We start from the raw sequence: 17,343 nt of genomic DNA, 5'->3' as shown, positions 1-17,343 counted from the left end.
TAAGCATTTTACAAAATGAAAAAATAAATTGCTCACTAGTCACTGCTTGCACGCAGCTATCCAATGACAATCAATAATGAGACTTAATCTTCTTGGAAACAATTTTTTATTTCATTCTGATTGGTCTTAGATTTGTGTCATAATAGTTCTGTGTAACCTGACATGAGCCCGAGAAAAAATGGAGGGCCCTTTCATCAGAGCTTTTCAATCTTTACTTGGGATGTTGGTTTTCAAAGCTGACACTGTATCCAGGATTGAACTGACAACCTCAGAGGCTTCATGTAGCTGTCTAACTCTGTAAGCCACTGGCTCAGACCACTTCTAAACATGTTTTCCCAGAGTTTTTGAACCTTTACTCATTTCAATGCTGAATTTAACTAACTGAATCACCCCCCACCCCCCACCCCACACACACACACAGAGTTTAATGAAAAGCTTGCTGCCTTTTCTTTTTGATTTCAATATTTTATTTTCAGGTTTCCTTATAACAACAAAAACAAATGAGCTCAGACACAGGAAAAGAAAAAGAAAAGGCACACATACGTACATACACACACATGTACGAGTACACGTGTACTCACATACATATAGGGAAACATACACATCTGCACTCACACATACATGCCTTTTCTTTCTTTTATTTTTGACATGACCATTTTCTGGAAATGGAAAGAGTTAAAGATAGGATGAACATTGTAAACGGTTTCAATTTATTTTAGTATTCCAGAAATAGTTTGATATAGCTTACAAATTTGGAGGGCAATTGCACAAAAAAGAAAAACATTTTGAGTTAACGACTAACCCCAAGAGGTCAAAGGTTAATAATGTATTACTTTGACCAAAATAGCACCGCAGTTACTCAGTGAGAGTAAAAATAGAATTGCAGTGTGTATTCTTAGACTGGCATGACTCAGCTTGTGTACCTGCGAGCCCATTGAGTGGAAGAGGTGGGAAAGTGTGGGATATTCAACTAATGAGAGGAACTGGGTCAATGTTAAACCTGCTTACGCATTTGCGGTGAAACAGATGACTTCCATCCACATCGTACAGGTTTTCCTTTGCTAAATGACGCATGTCACAATACCTCACGATAGCAAAGTTAAGAAAATATAATTATACAAGTACATACATCAATTACTCAATTAATACATCATCATACAAGTTTGCATGAAATAAAACAACACCCAACCACATTTCCTTTATAAGTTTATTTCTTTCCAAATTCAAGCAACATTCCATCAACAACTCCAACTCACACATTCAAAGACATTTTCTTATATGTACATTTAACTATAAAGCATCCATATAAATACTATAAATAACAATATAGGAATGGATTTAAATAAATAAATACTCTTTGGGACTGGTTTTCTTTTTTGCTGGTGGTGACCAGCACCTGTAACTTCTTGTCTAAAATCACAGAACAAGAGTTCAGATTTGAGATCAGGATTACTGCACCATGAAGTTCTGGTCCAGCTCTTTACCCTGTAGTTATATAGCATTCCTTCAAGTCATGAATTAGATTACACAAATAAAGAAACAATATTAAAACACACAAGTGATTCTGTCATTTTGAAAGGTTTTTGCTAACTTTGATTGGACGAATGAGCACACTTTTGCCCTCAACTTATTCCTTATTTCTGGTTATTCTCTAGAATCTCCTCTATCCAACGGAGTAAACTTTGGACTTCAAAACATAGGCATGTAAAACAAAACGTATCCCCGCCGCACTAAATACAACTCTAAAGCATATTCATACAACGATTTGGTTTCTTTGCATTTTCATTTTTCATCACGCCTCCCTGCTTTCAGATCAATGGAGGCAGGCTTCTGTCTTCAGATTGTGTCAATATCTGCTTTGAAATGTGGCTTTCTCAGACCAGCTGTAAGAAAACCTCAGAGAACAAAAAACAAAAGGCAGAGAAAACATACTAATACAGATTTGCCCTGCCATCCCCAGTGTTGGGCTCTTGACTCATTCCTCGTTACTCATTTTAAAAGTACTGTTATTGATTTACTGATTACTCCCTGACAGCAATTCAGCAATGTTCTTGTCATCCTTAAAGTCAATCAAATCAAATAGCGAGAATATTTTCACCCAGAGAAAGATATAAGATCAGATTTAGATTTTAGATCATTTAACTTCAATCTGATAGAGGGGTTGATACTAAAAGTAATGACTTATGTTTTGATTGATAACTGATAATATTGTTGATGTAATTTAAATAGTAATGGGTTACTATTTGTTAGTGAAGGGAAAGGAATCAGGGGCAACTAAATCCTTGATGTGATAAAGTTTCTGTATCCACTTGCAACCAACACTTCCAAACCTGCTTAATACAAGCACACACAATTTCTGAGGACAAGTCGAGCAATGACTGGTGACTAACAAGATATTGTTATTTGATGTTATTTGATTAGATGGAAAATTGTTCCTGAATGTGCACTGTTTTTTTTGTTTACTTTCAAATATGGCTTCTCAAATATTTCACGCATTTTTTATTGTTTTTGCTTCATCTTTGCTTTTCTTATAATGGTCAACACTACAAGGTTAAAGGAGAACCTCACCAGAAAAAAATGCTGATTTATTTTGCACATTATCTCTCACACATCAAAAAACTGTAAACAGTTTTGCAGGCTTTTGCAGGCACTCATTTAGTTTGACAGTCATTGAGAGTTGATTTGAGTTAAGTTGTGGACCAGTGATGTCATTTGTGCATGAATGACACTGGTCTACAACTTAACTCAAATCAACTCTCAATAACTATATGAATGCCTGCAAAACAGTTTACAGTGTGAGATCATGTGCAAAATAAATCAGCAAAATAAATCAGCATTGTTTTTCAGTGAAGTTCTCCTTTAAGTTTGGAATTGGAAGGTATGGGGAATGCCAACACCTTGCCACACCCAACACAACACACCTCGCCCAACACGCTCCTTTCCACCCAAACCTGGACCGATCATCAGCCCATGGTGCCGGTGATCCTGGGGCTGCTGGCGTGGGACGAGTGCACGTTCCAGGGGTCGTGGGTGGATGGGGACAACGGCGTCTCGCGGGACACGTTACGTCCTTCCTCCCCGGCCTCGGCCTCCAGGTCGGTGTCATCCTCTGGCACGGCACGGGAGTCGGAGCCCTCCTCGGTCTGACCCAGGTACACATTGTGTGGGTCGGAGGGGTCCACCACCTGGTTGCGCTTCTCACGGTGCTGCAGCAGGAGGCGCTCCAGGGGCACCGTGTTCCTCTTGGGCAGAAACAGCGAGGTCTGCGGCAGGTTCTGACCTGCAGAGTACACCTGCCGGGACCCCTCCAGGTTGAACAGGATGCCCGTCCTGCAGGAGTAGTACACGTCCCGGTTGTTCTCCAGAAGCTTGTGGTTGAACAGACAGTCTTCCCTGAGGCAGATGGTCTGAATGAGAGAGAGGGAGGAAGATATGAAATGTGATGAAAGATAAAACTGTAGCACATTTGTTTGTTTGGAAATGTCACCTTGGTTTGTGCTGATTTTAGCAGTCAAAGCTATTGATGTCAAAGTACCAAATATGCTAGTAATCTCAATACTGTTCTGATATTTTATGCTACAGTATCATCATATGATTAGTTGATAGGGCTTACAGACTATATCGATTCTTTCGCCTTTTGCATTTCACACATTTTCTGAATCCTAAAATAAAATCCTATAGGATTCCACTCAAGAGGAAAGAAATCCATAGGATTGTCACAATTTTCACGGGCTTGTGATAGGATCCTATTGTGAAAAGAAGAAATCTGTTAGGGAGAAGAAAGAAAGAAAAATAAATAAATCCCTAATAATTCAATCTAGTATTGAACCTTGAGGGTTTTTTAAACAAATGAAAGAAAAAAAAATCGGTGTGAATGAGACTTAAATTGTTTCCCATGTAAATCAACTTGTCAATTCAATTAGGATATTGTGCTTGTTTCAACAAACTTTTCTTGACATGTGAAACTGCATCGGTAACATGCAACATTTCTTCCTCTTTCCTCCTATCGACAGATTTGTTTTCAGTCATTTTAAGAAAAACGAGAAGACGATTCCTTCTTTGAGAAAGCGATGTAAACAACACCACCGCAAACAATGCGTAAAACCCCACGTAGCCTACTGTGTCAATACTTTTACTGGCCCCCTGGGGTTTTACGCATTGTTTTTATTGAGGGTTTCAGATTTCAGAAAGCGTTTTTTATGTAGTGTAATTAGTAAATGATTATTAGGCTAATAAAACTGAATGAAACCGCTAAAGTGAATGTTGACTTACTGAGCTGAATGGTTTGCCCTCCGCATCCATACACAGGTAGCGGTTACTTTTGACACCAAGGATGGCGACGCGCTCCCTCGTTTCAGCTTTCAGTAAAATCACACCTGTAGGGAAGAAACAACAGTGTTGAATTAAGATAGGCTACATACCACATTTGATAAAGTCGAATTAGAAAAATAAACTAAAGTGGGAAATGGGCTTACTATATGAACTCCTGGCTGTAGTTTTGCGCACAGTGCCATTGAACCGGATCTCCAAGTAGAAGTTGTTGAGGTCTGTGGATGTCTGCAGGTGGACGTATCTCCTCGGGTTCCCCCAGTTGGACCCGACCAGCGGTGAGGGGTTGGGGACAGCTTCCCCCAGTCGAAATCCCTGGAGGAGAGCAAGTAGGAGCGCCAGCACAGTGTCTCTCATGCTCACTTTGTTGGTTACGTCCATCCTGGCGCAAATCGGTGGTTTCCTCTGCGAGCTACTGTTAGACTTCAGACAGTCTGTTGTCCCAAAGTTTGGAGACGGCTCCTATTTAAAGCCCCCTTAAGTGCCACTCCTGCTGCTCACATCCTTAAAAAAAAAAAAAAAAAATCGCCCCCAAAGCAGATGTGCGGCTTTCCTGCAGCGGAAGGGCAACTTGTTCCACCTCTGTCTGTCTATTTATCCCGAGGCTCTTGGTCAATCAGAGAGCTCATATTTTGCAATCTGGTTTTGGTGACGCATCTTGACTCTCCTACCTTCAACATTATTCTAAGTCTAAGATAATGTCAAGGGCGCCAAGGGCCATTTTACACACTTGTTTGGACGGAAACATGCTGCGTTAGGAAGAAACAGTAGGCTACAACGGAAGAGCCGATATCAAGTAAGGTTATTATTATTATTATTATTTTATGATTCGTCTTTGAAACCATGCAGGGATAGAATATCATTTTAAGTGCTAAAGAGTGAACACCATGACGTTTAAAGAGATGTCAGTCCTGTAATATTAAATATTTTCTGTCATTATTTTGGTAGGCTATGGTACTCCAACAGTTTGTTGAACGACAATGGACTGCGCCATATAAATTAACACCGTGTGAAATTACTATAGTTCATTTAGTGGTATGTTTGTAGCGCTCCTCTTCTCCTTTTACGCACCTGCCAAACTCAACACTTCCACTACTCCCCCAGCAGAGGGAGCCACTGTCTAACCTAAACTCAGTATGGCGTCCTTTCATCTACTGGTGTTTTCCTCAGAGATGCTGTCAAATTATTTAGACAAACTGCATTTTGGCAAGGACAACACAACAGGAAAACAATGGACTGTGCGTGATCTGGACTTAAAGTGGCTGGATCTTCAATAGCAGCTATTTGAACATGAGGAAATCAGCTGGAAGATGATCTGCTGTTAGGACAATGAAAATATCTCAACTCTCTTGAAAAAAGTCAAAACAATTAGGCCTATTCTCCTGAGAATTGACCCCACAACCGGCTCCAAATATCAGAGCAAAAACCGAATGCACAGAGCCGCTGAAGTGGGTAAAATCTACCCCTTGTAAAAAAAAAAAAAAAAAAAAGATTGATTCTGAAGGTCGTGAGACCGAAATGTCTTGATAAATCTACTGGGAGAAATCTTTAAGCAGTGTGATGACTCTACTTTTGATCTGTGATTGCTGCTTCTTAGTCCTGCACCTGCTGTGTTGAGTGGATGTGCGCGCTCTACTTTTGATCTAAAATGTAGGCCTACCCCTTACCCCCTTCAGATTGTTCTCCCATTTTCTCCCCAATTGTAGGCCTACTTGGCCAATTCTGTCCCAGTCACTGCTCCACCCCCTCTGCTGATCTGGGGAGAACCATAGACTAGCACAATCATGCTTCCTCTGATCCATGTGCAGCAGGACATCACCAGCAGCACGTGGGAGGATCACACTATTCCCCCCACATCACCAGCAGCACGTTGGAGGATCACACTATTCCCCCCAGTTCCCCATCCCCCCAACCAGCCACCCCAAATGACCAGAGGCACTAATGCAGCGACCAGGACTCCTTCCCCACCGGCTTCCCACCACGGCCCATGGCCAATTTGGGCCTGTAGGAAGGTCTGCCCAAGCGGGAAGTACTGCTGCCAAGAACTCAAGGCGGGTCTCCACGGTGGTAGGCAAGTGCTTTTACCTCTACAGGGCCTAGATGCCCCAGAAATGGGTGAAATCTAGATATTTTAGTGGAATGTAATTTTGAAAACAGTCCAACTCATGAGCCACACACACACACACACACACACACACACACACACACACACACACACACACACACACACACACACACACACACACACACACACACACACACACACACACACACACACACACACACACACCAACCTCCAAACCAATGCAGCACAGAGGATGACACCATACCAGCAACCAGTAAAAAAAACAAACTTTTATTGGTATCTCAGGAATACAGTGGACTGCTGTGCACAGCACATACGTACAAAAATAAAAGGAACAAACTTTTGTATATCCTTACTTAGCATCGTCAGTTTTCAGAAACAAATGATTGAAGAAGTTTCAACGTTTCTTCTTATTTTACAATCATCTTAGCAAACCCAAACTAAGGCAGAAGGTGAGGTATATGAGAACAGAGATGAGAGGAATAGGGTGGAAGCTCACTCCCCTTTGAGCAGGGATAAAATAAAAATAAAAAGTTTGTCTGACACTGATCACATTAAGATTGCAAACGCACACGCCTAATCACAAGCTTGGGGCTCAGGCAGGCTCTCAAAAAAGAAGATATTCCTCACCTTAAATGAAGATAAATTGTAAGCTGTGGAAGGAAAAAAATAAGAGATAGATATTTTTGGATCATATTTTTTGGTCAAAGCTGAAAGGGGAGCCTTTTGTTTTTATAGACAAGCCTGCACTCATTTCAATATTTTTTTAAAGATGTCTTTCATAAGGTGCTACTACAGACATTCAACATCTTGATTCGGAGAGAAGTATACTCATCGTTGTGCACTGCACACATGCACAAAGACCCCTCCCACACCTTCCACAGCGCAATATGTGGACTGTTTGTCAGTAATTCAATCAAAAATGACGATGGCATACCTCAGGTTGAACACCCCAGACAAATCATTTGCATCAATGGTACCACATGCAGCCTCATCTACATCAGCAACAAGTCTTTTTCTTCTTCTGTTTTCAACGAGAGAACTTTGAGCTAATCTCCCATTACATTTGCTCTGCTTTATGGCAGCATGACCGCCCCCATGGCATTTATTAAATAACAGGACTTTATCTATCGATTGCAGATACTTCCTCAGAATGGCGAGAAAAGAGTGAGAAAACTGAGTTGTAAGAAGAATACCGATGTGAAGCAATGTTTGTGCCTCATTTGTAGCAGTTGACTACTACGTTTGTGCCTCATATGTAGCAGTTCACTACTATGTGTTGTGTCAGTTTGTGGTGGTGTGGGGTACTGGGAGAGAGGGCACATCCTGAAGGGCTGTCGTAGGATATGGGTGCAGCGGGGAGGAGAGAGGCTCTGCGTGACTGCTGGCTCCTCATGCACTGCACTAACTCTGCAGATGTCCCCTCCCCAGAAATATCCCCAACACACACAGTACTTGGAAAGGAGGGAGGGAGGAGGAGGGGATGGGGGTGTTGTGGAGCTGCATTTCAAAGAGCTCCCAAATTCACAGAGGGAAGTGAGATTGTATTCGAAACATCGTAGCTTGCTGGCCCACACGCGCTCTCTCGGATTTGAACTGGGTTTAGATGTGAGATGTACTGGGTTTAGGCGTGAGATGTACTGGGTTTAGGCGTGAGATGTACTGGGTTTCCGCATCAAGCAGATACTTCAAATTCATGGAGGACAGTACGGCCTATATTAGCAGACCACCCTGGACACTGGGGTCGGGGCCAAGGCCGGTCCGTGACTCTGACCTTGAACTAAAAAAGGCTGAAAGGAGAGGAGGAAGCTCCTGGGTTACAGCTGGAATCCCAAGGTCCCTGCAGCGGGGTGGGTGGGGGTGGGTAAGGGGCTGGCAGAGGTTGGGGGCAGCTCAGAGGTGGGGGGGGGGGGGCGGTTAGGCTGCCTGTCATCCCGGCAGATCCACATTCTTGCAGGGGGTTTTGACGAACAACAAAGACGGCGGGGCCATAAGTCTTCCCTGGATCAAAATAGTCCTGCTTCCTCTCCAGGCCCGACAGGACAGGACAGAACGACGGTCGGGGGTTTGTTGTTTCAAGTAAACAGCTGTAGAAATTAAAAACCGAAGTCTATAAAGGGTGGATGCAGACTACAGAGATTTTGGCACGACTTCCCATGCAGATTCAGAGTGACGCAAGGAGAGCATCCAGTAATACGATATTTACTGTAGTATTGGTCCACGTGATGACAATACATCTACAAAAATTGTACATCTTCAACTTTGTAAACAAACTGCTATCATACGTACCAATACTATATAATACTATATAAATATCTTATTGTACAGTACACTACAGTGTAGTGTACTGTACATGTGTATGAACCTAAGTGTAGTGAAGGATGCTCTCTTACGTTCAGTGGAGTAATTCCCTGTAAGCCTCCATTTGTGCCAATGCAAACATCAATCTAGAACATTTGGCTAGAATGACAATATTGATCTTAGTTCAAGAAAACTTCCAGAAATCGTACAGTGTGCTTCCAATTCTGCAAACTGCACTGTCCTTGGGCCACACAATCGACTCTTCCATAATTGCATTTAAAAGTATCTGCCGACAGCTCCCAAGCACTGCAGTGCTGCTGCAGAGCACGACCGGCAACACACACACACACACACACACTCCATCAAACACACTAACAGATCAATAAAACAAACACGCGTATGGGAACGATTCTTACCAAAACATTTAGGCACCATCATCGATGGTCACTGTGCAACCTGAACTCTTTTCGCCTCATCCAGGCAATTGCGATAAAGCGGCGTACAAAAAGTTCCTGTTTTTTCTTTTACATTTGTTTCACATTATATTTACATAATTTTCAATGGCTTCGCAGACGATAGACATCGTTTTCCGCAGCAGTTGCTGGCACGCTGAAGCTCTCCGTTTTGTTGTTGTTGCAATATTCAAAAACAGCAACCCAAAGCCAAACACAGGTGCGGTGTCCAGGACAATGTGCAGATTCATTACGACTGTGCGCGTGTACTTGTACTATGCGCTCAGTCAACTCGTTCCACCCTGTTTATTTGCTGACGCCACCGCCAGATCAAACGTACGCCAGGCTCCACACCTATGGCTGACCACTCTCTGGTCTCCACCACAGACTGTATGAGCACTCTCTGGTCTCCACCACAGACTGTATGAGCACTCTCTGGTCTCCACCACAGACTGTATGAGCACTCTCTGGTCTCCACCACAGACTGTATGAGCACTCTCTGGTCTCCACCACAGACTGTATGAGCGCTCTCTGGTCTCCACCACAGACTGTATATTAGTTAATCGATCTAATTACAGAAAATAAACCAGAGATAGTCCCCCCCACCCCCACCCTGAGGCCCTCTCCAGAGTGTCAGCCCTATTTCTGACTCCAGTGGGTGTCTCTTACATGCAGGTTTAAGGGGGCCACAAGTGGGAACACCAAGGCACCTTCAAATCGTGCAGCAAAGGAAGTGCATTTAAGTCTCACCCCCCCCCCCCCCCCCCCCTTCCCTGCTGGACATCTACTGTTGAGCAGGGAACCGCCAAGCGCTCAAAGGTTTCGGATAAATCATAAACTTAGTAGATATTTGAGCAGAAGTCCATGCATCCCTTAATCCAGTAAAGTGGTTCTTTGAGGTAATAAAAAGTATTCATTTCACTCTTTAAAAGCACAGGATATAGCTCATCCTCCCATCTCAAAAAAGGAAGTGATACATAGTTCAGTTACAGCAAGCACCAAGGTAAAGTGAGACAGGCAAAGGCTTCAACTCTCCCCGTCAACAACCATAAAAACAATAAGCAGCACAGTATGGCATATATATATATATAAGTCGTAATACAAAGATAGCTATCCAAATATACATATATAAAGAGAATCAATATTTGTGTATTTTTTTCTCTGCAGTCCATTGGCGTGTATATCATGAATATGTATTTCTATATTACCTGGAAGAACATCCACATGTGCAAATTAGTGAGTTATTGCCATTCTCGCTCATAGTCGGGGGAGGAAGTGTGTGACAGTCATGGCGGTGGTGGCCTTGTTGCCTCTCTTTGCGCGGCCATGCTTGCTGAGGGCGATGTAGGAGCCGTTGTAAACAAAAGACTCGTAGGCGTTGTAGTTGTTGGGCAGCAAAGTCTCCTTGAACTTGCACTCGTCCCGAAAGGCTCTCTAAAAATGCCGAAAGAAGGACAAGGTCAATAAATCTCATGAGAGGCCACACGGTGATGATCACAGTATATGCATGGTTTCCATGTGACCTTTACTTTGGCAAAAAGCCTACTTAGAAAGCATGCTTTGAGGGAAATTGGAGCAGGTAGCATTTTGTTGCAACACAAAAAAGTGCCCTTTTCAAAGGCAGATAGCATCCGCTTTCTGTTTCACTGATATTCAGTAAAGCCATAGACAAGCATCGGCAATAGAGCTGCTGATTAAAAATGGTTTATTCCTGGCAGCCTAACTAACCAACCAACCAACCAACCAGGTGTATGAATGGTTGGTAATGATGATGGTAATATCCAGGGCAAAGTGTTGAAACAATAGCTACAACATTGAAGCACATGCTCAATAGAAGCTAATACATGAAATATATGATAACAGGCAGGACATTTTTTTATTATGTTTTCTCCCATTTTCTCCCCAATTGTATTTGGCCAATTTTCCTGCTGTCCCGGTCATTGCTCCACCACCCCTCTGCTGATCTGTGGAGAGCCGTAGACTAGCACATACTTCCTCTGATACATGTGCAGTCACTAGCCGCTTCTTTTCACCTGACAGCGAGGAGTCTCAGGAAGGACGTAGCGCGTGGGAGGATCACGCTATTCCCCCAGTTACCCCCCCCCCCCCCCCCGAACAGGTGCCCGTCCTGAGGAGGCGCTAGTGCAGCAACCAGGACGCATACCCTTAATCCGGCTTCTCACCCGCAGACACTAATTAAGACAATAAGCCAATTGTGCCCGGAGGTAACACAGGGGAGGGATCGAATCTGCAACCCTCGTGTTGGGAGGGAATACCGCTACGCTACCTGGACGCCATAAACATGACTATATACCATATTACAGAAAACATGACTATTACATACAATTTTGTCACTTTCAGACATACAATATCAAATGTATTTCTACCGCCTCCATAAAAACATAAAGCTGCTTGATCTTTCATTGTAGGTAGAACTGAATCTGAATTGAAGTTATATGCTTAATGTAGGTATTGTGCACAAATCGTTCCCTCATGTGTTTTTACTTACTTGCCTTAACTAAGTCAATATGTTGGTCTGTTTCTATCAATGGCAGATGTGAGCAATTTATAGAGTCATTACAAATCAATTTTAATACTGTACCAAACCATTCTGAAGATATATTGATCTGATGATTTATACAGTTTCATGGGAATACCTGTGTGCAGTTAACCCCCCTCCCCACAATATTTCCCTAACAGTGTTTTCCACCTGTCACACAGGTAAATGATAGGCATGCTGTCCACAAAAGACACAGTTGAACTGAAAAGATGTTGCTGTCTAGTAATTCATAGAAGCATTCTCTCACTTTTCCTTCGGTTGGCTCTCTGAGGCAGTACAGCACACCAGGCTTGATACAGTTAATATTACCAATATATCTACTGTATAATGTGTAAGGCAGGAGTTCTCAAACGATGTGTCATATCACTGGCTCCCCAAGACACACATAAGACCAGAACCCCCACTTGATAAGATTTTTTTGTTATAGTTAATTGAATTCATATTTAATTATATAACTGTAACACTGTAAGTGGGGAGATCATAGTGGTGAGTGAAACCTGTGATTAATCAAGCATTCTCCAACTGGGATCATTTTCAGTGAATTAAATTATACTGAAAACAAACTATTCCTCATATTGCTGGGGATTCCCTGGACAACCCCCCCCCCCCCCCCTGGTGGTCCCCACTTTGAAACCCGCTGATATCAGGGCATATTAATACCACAACAGTGCTCATAAACCCATGGGTGCAGGCTCAGCTAACTTGCCCTAATTTAACTCCTCTTGTAATGTGCAAGAAAGACCCTATAGTTGCGCACACGTACCGTTCCGTATAACCTTCCCCTGCTGTTCATTGCGACAAACAGCTCGCTTCTCACTCCAAACAAGCTGATCACTCCTCGGTCCACGGTAGATATCTCTATTAGACCTAAACGAAACATAATGTTAGGGAGCCCAGGGCAGGCAAGCAAAGACAGTGTCACTGCGACTGGGGACAAAGACTATAGTGCCTAACAGGGCCTATGCAGCAGTGGGTGTAACCTTGCAGGTGCATTGCGACTGGATGGGATCTCTCTCTGCTGAATATTAGCCTGTGGCAATATCCACTTTCTGGCATTTTAAACATTATGACGTCCTATAAGCGGACTTTATAGCGTGCGTGTGTCCTGCAGCGGGACGCAGGATAAAAATAAGTTAGCGTCTATATCGGGTCCAAGCATTCATGTCATGTTTTTGGCCTGGGAAGATATTTCGCACTGCACGTATGTAAGGTTTTTTTTTAAATAGAATTTGTGTCTTTGCTTTCGGAAACTTTCAACCATGCCGACATCGCTTATTAAATATCATGCAACACAAGTGACCAGCTCTAACTTTTGCACAGAGGGCTGCTGCCTTCGCATAGGGTACACTCTTGTTTAGACAGTGCATTGCCGGATGCAACTCACTGTATTGGTTCTCATTGTGTGCACCGCTTATCCTGCCATCCGGGAGGACCTGCAGGTGAAACCCAATGCCCACGTTGCAGTAGAGTCGCCGCACTCTTTTGATGCCCTGCAAATAGTCACTCTCCCAGTTCAGCTCCGATTTGTCCCCAGTTATACCGAGATAGGAGCGGGAGAAGAGCGTCTCCCATCTCTTTTCCAATAAAGTCGCATTAGTCCTGCTCGGAATCGGAAAAGATGACACGATCCCCAAAAGAGAAGTCGACAGGACAATAATTGCTGGCAGCGTCCAGTGCGTCCTGGGCCCGTCCCACATACTGGAGGGGCACCTTTGCGCAATGGCCATCCGGTTTACCTTTGGGGCACGTGGTCAAAGTTACCGGCCCTAAAAATACAGCTCTTCTTATTTTTCGTCCTTTGGCATGGTGGTAAAGGCTTATTTTGGGAAGGCAGATCAAGGCCCCATAGCCCGAGATCTGAGCAGGAGCAGAGGGACAGAGCGCGTCGGAGCTTGAGGTGGTGCTGGTGGCGATGACCATCTTTCGCCGCTCCGCGCCTCTGGATAGGCAAAGCTGGCCGTGGAGGGACACCACTCACCGAGAAAGCAGCTCACCTTGCCCAGGCTCGTGCATCCTCACATGACATCACTCTGACTTCACCGCTGCACCCCCATATCAAAAGTAGGAGATGGGAGGAGGAGGAGGAGAGATAAAGAGAGAGAAAGTTGCAGCCCCAGAGCAGCAGAAAGTCCTGATGGGAATGATGGGGGGTCCGACTCCGGTCCTCCTGCACACCACCGTCAAGCCAGACAGAATATTAAAGAGGACTTCCTGTCATAACTTTCGAAATAAAAACATTGTCGGTACGCATGTTTTGCAGCATTAAAAGTGAAAGAATGACAGTGACTGACAAGACAGTGAGTGTTATTCAATCACATAGGTCAAGGTGACGACGGCTGTGGCTCAGGAGGTAGAGTGGGTCATCCAGTAATCAGAAAGTTGGTGGTTGGTGTCCTTGGGCAAGATACTGAACCCGAAATTGTTCCCAATGGCTGTGCCAGCACCGTGTGGTAGCTTACCGCCACTGGTGTATGAATGGGTGTGTGAATGTAGGCATGTGGTGTAAAGCTCTTTGAGTGGTCGGCAAACTACAAACCTTTACCAAAGTGATTTAAGATACAATCACTTAAATGAGTAAACCTACGTATGCAGCCTATATCTCTGTGTCTGTTTTATTTTCCTCAGACACTGTCGGCCTGACAGCATTATTTGGCACGGGTACCGGCAGGGCTCCCGAGCAGATGGTGACATAGCCAGATTTTTGAATTAGGTAATTAGAGCCAACTAAATGGGCAAAAATATCAAATATTAATAGTTCAATTAGTGGCCAAAATGAGTGAACACAGGTTCAGCACCATGGAGAGCTCCGTTTGTTAGCTACTGATACAGAGTTGGAATCAGAAAGCCCTGGGGAGAGAGAGGAGAGGCTCCGACGGGTATCAGCACTAGTAAAAAGGGGGGAAAAAGAAAATCGAATTTAGACTCAGATGAGGCCTGATAGTGAACACCACACCTTACCATGCCTATGGTACCAAAGTGAAAATAAAGAATGCATTTAAGGAGTAAATAAATAATGAAAGTATTAGGCTAAATGTAATTAAAACTGTAGCCTAAATACAAGTAGAAAAAAATCCTTTTCACAGCATAGTCATATAGGCCGATGCAAAATGCAATATATATTGTATCACTCAAACAGAAAACTATTTTAGTTATTTGATATTATTTGTGTTGTGCTGTACGTCCCAATACATTGTTTCCCCGAATAACCATTGTACACTTTTATTTTGAAGGCCATATTACTGAAGTTCCTGTCTTCTATTTAATTCTGGCTGGCTTGATGCAGCTCTCCTTCACAGGGAAGACTGGGGAGAGGGGGTTGGGAGGGGGTCGACTTTCATTGGATAGCATTGAGCAATCATGGGATGGATGGATGGATACTGTGACCAGAACCCAAATCGGGACAGTGGTCATATGTCCTGACAGCCTGCTGCCTTATTTAGAAGGAAGGTGTAAAAACAGTCCGCCAGTCACCGGAGAGCAAATGGCAATCCTGTCTGACACTTCCTTAGCTGTTTGTTCAGGAAGTTTACACAACCAAATATTTTGCCTGGTCAGATTGCGCATTATTATTGTAAGAACGCAGCCTGGCACTCACAGAATAATATAGCCAGCATAGCCTGCATCGAATGCCATGCATTGTTAGGGTATCATGGTTCTCCTGATGGGTTAAGTCCAGTCAGTGATGTAGTGGTAGGTTCTCCTGATGGATTAAGTCCAGTCAGTGATGTAGTGGTAGTTAAGTCCAGTCAGTGATGTAGTGGTAGGTTCTCCTGATGGGTTAAGTCCAGTCAGTGATGTAGTGGTAGGTTCTCCTGATGGGTTAAGTCCAGTCAGTGATGTAGTGGTAGGTTCTCCTGATGGGTTAAGTCCAGTCAGTGATGTAGTGGTAGGTTCTCCTGATGGGTTAAGTCCAGTCAGTGATGTAGTGGTAGGTTCTCCTGATGGGTTAAGTCCAGTCAGTGATGTAGTGGTAGGTTCTCCTGATGGGTTAAGTCCAGTCAGTGATGTAGTGGTAGGTTCTCCTGATGGGTTAAGTCCAGTCAGTGATGTAGTGGTAGGTTCTCCTGATGGGTTAAGTCCAGTCAGTGATGTAGTGGTAGGTTCTCCTGATGGGTTAAGTCCAGTCAGTGATGTAGTGGTAGGTTCTCCTGATGGGTTAAGTCCAGTCAGTGATGTAGTGGGAGGCGATAGGCTAAAAAAAAAAAAAGGGTAAACTCATGACCTCCAATCTCTCATTATCAGACAGCCACAAATATCAAATCAATGACTGTATATGACACTTATTTAGGCTTTTCTCACTTCAAAGATCCTATCATTCTAGATTTGTATCAGCCTAAAAAAAGGTGGATAAACTCTTCTGCACATGAAAAGGGGTGTGAACTGAGTTAGCTGCTCTACATCTCTGTTTGCATCCTGAGGATATACACAGCCTGGGGAATTCCCCTGTGTCACATCACCGAGCTGTGGGGCCCAAAGGTGCTGTTGGCTGCCAGGGAACCCAAGTCCCATCTTAGCAACAAGAGAGGTCCTGACTCTGACAAACAGCGGTGACAAGACAACCCATAGTGAAAACAACAACAAACAAACAAACAAAACAACATTTCACACGATATAGCTCAGAAAAGAGATATGTTTCAAAATTGCCCCCCCTTCCCCAATGTATTTGTATGTAGATGACATTCATCAGCTTTATTGGCCAAGTATGTACATTGTACACAATACACATACAAGGAATTTGACTTCGGTCTGCATTATTTTATATACAATATAAATATACAATTGAAAAAAAGAGGAGCTGGCGTGCTCTGTCGTATGTGTGTCTGTTTGTTTGTTTGTTTGTATCCGAGGTGCTCTTGGTAAGGGAACAAATTAACAATATAGTGCCAGAGGCCACTTACTTGTACAGTATGGGGGTCTCAAGCGCGTCCAAGGCGACACTCGTTGAGGGAGATAAAAGGAAGGAAAAGTCAGGGCATGACGAAGGCCATAGCGCCGAAACGCGTAGGCAACCACACTTCTTTCCTACTTTTCTACTTTTCCTTCCTTTTATCTCCCTCAACGAGTGTCGCCTTGGACACGCTTGAGACCACCATACTGTACAAGTAAGTGGCCTCTGGCACTATATTATAAATATACAATATTTTAGATATGCTTGCAGATATATGCTATTAACAACACTGCACAGGAAAAATATAGTTCCAGAGTTGATAGTATCTTTTTAATAAACTAGGCATCAGTCACAATGTTATTGCATCGGTGATGTCACAATGACTCCTTGTGTGTGTGTGTGTGTGTGTGTGTGTGTGTGTGTGCCCCATTATGATATCACTGATGACATCACCAGTGTGTGTGTGTGTGTGTGTGTGTGTGTGTGTGTGTGTGTGTGTGAGAGAGAGTGTGTGTGTGCGTGCCCTTATGACATCACTTTTGACATCATCACTGATCATCACATCATTATAATTAGCCTAATTAAAAATCCAGCTCTGTCAGGTCACCCGCACGGGTGCCCTTACACACCCTGAAGGTTTCAGCCCGATTGCACGTAAAACGGCATAGCTGTGGCCGAACAGTCTATGGGCCAAACACAGAACTTGAAACAGAGCCCACATACTCAA

General features: G+C 43.5%; 2 protein-coding genes across 2 annotated transcripts; both read right to left on the bottom strand.

Annotated features, from left to right (window-relative positions):
- Positions 1-2,963: 2,963 nt before the first annotated feature.
- fgf23 (fibroblast growth factor 23) lies at positions 2,964-4,686 on the bottom strand (the record flags this gene model as incomplete). Its single annotated transcript, XM_083632298.1, has 3 exons — positions 2,964-3,407; positions 4,273-4,376; positions 4,476-4,686. The coding sequence occupies 3 exons, from the start codon at positions 4,684-4,686 to the stop codon at positions 2,964-2,966; spliced, it is 759 nt and encodes a 252-aa protein (XP_083488424.1).
- A 5,739-nt stretch (positions 4,687-10,425) lies between these two features.
- fgf6b (fibroblast growth factor 6b) lies at positions 10,426-13,455 on the bottom strand (the record flags this gene model as incomplete). The annotated part of the gene is made up of 3 exons (XM_083658650.1): positions 10,426-10,602; positions 12,492-12,595; positions 13,113-13,455. 3 exons carry the CDS (start codon positions 13,453-13,455, stop codon positions 10,426-10,428), a joined length of 624 nt encoding a protein of 207 aa, XP_083514776.1.
- Between the last annotated feature and the right edge of the window lie 3,888 nt (positions 13,456-17,343).

The sequence above is a fragment of the Poromitra crassiceps genome (genome assembly GCF_964638095.1).
Source record: "Poromitra crassiceps genome assembly, chromosome: 2".
Classification (NCBI taxonomy): domain Eukaryota; kingdom Metazoa; phylum Chordata; class Actinopteri; order Beryciformes; family Melamphaidae; genus Poromitra; species Poromitra crassiceps.
The sequence above is the reverse complement of the archived record's forward strand: the minus strand, read 5'-3'. Positions and strand labels throughout refer to the sequence as shown.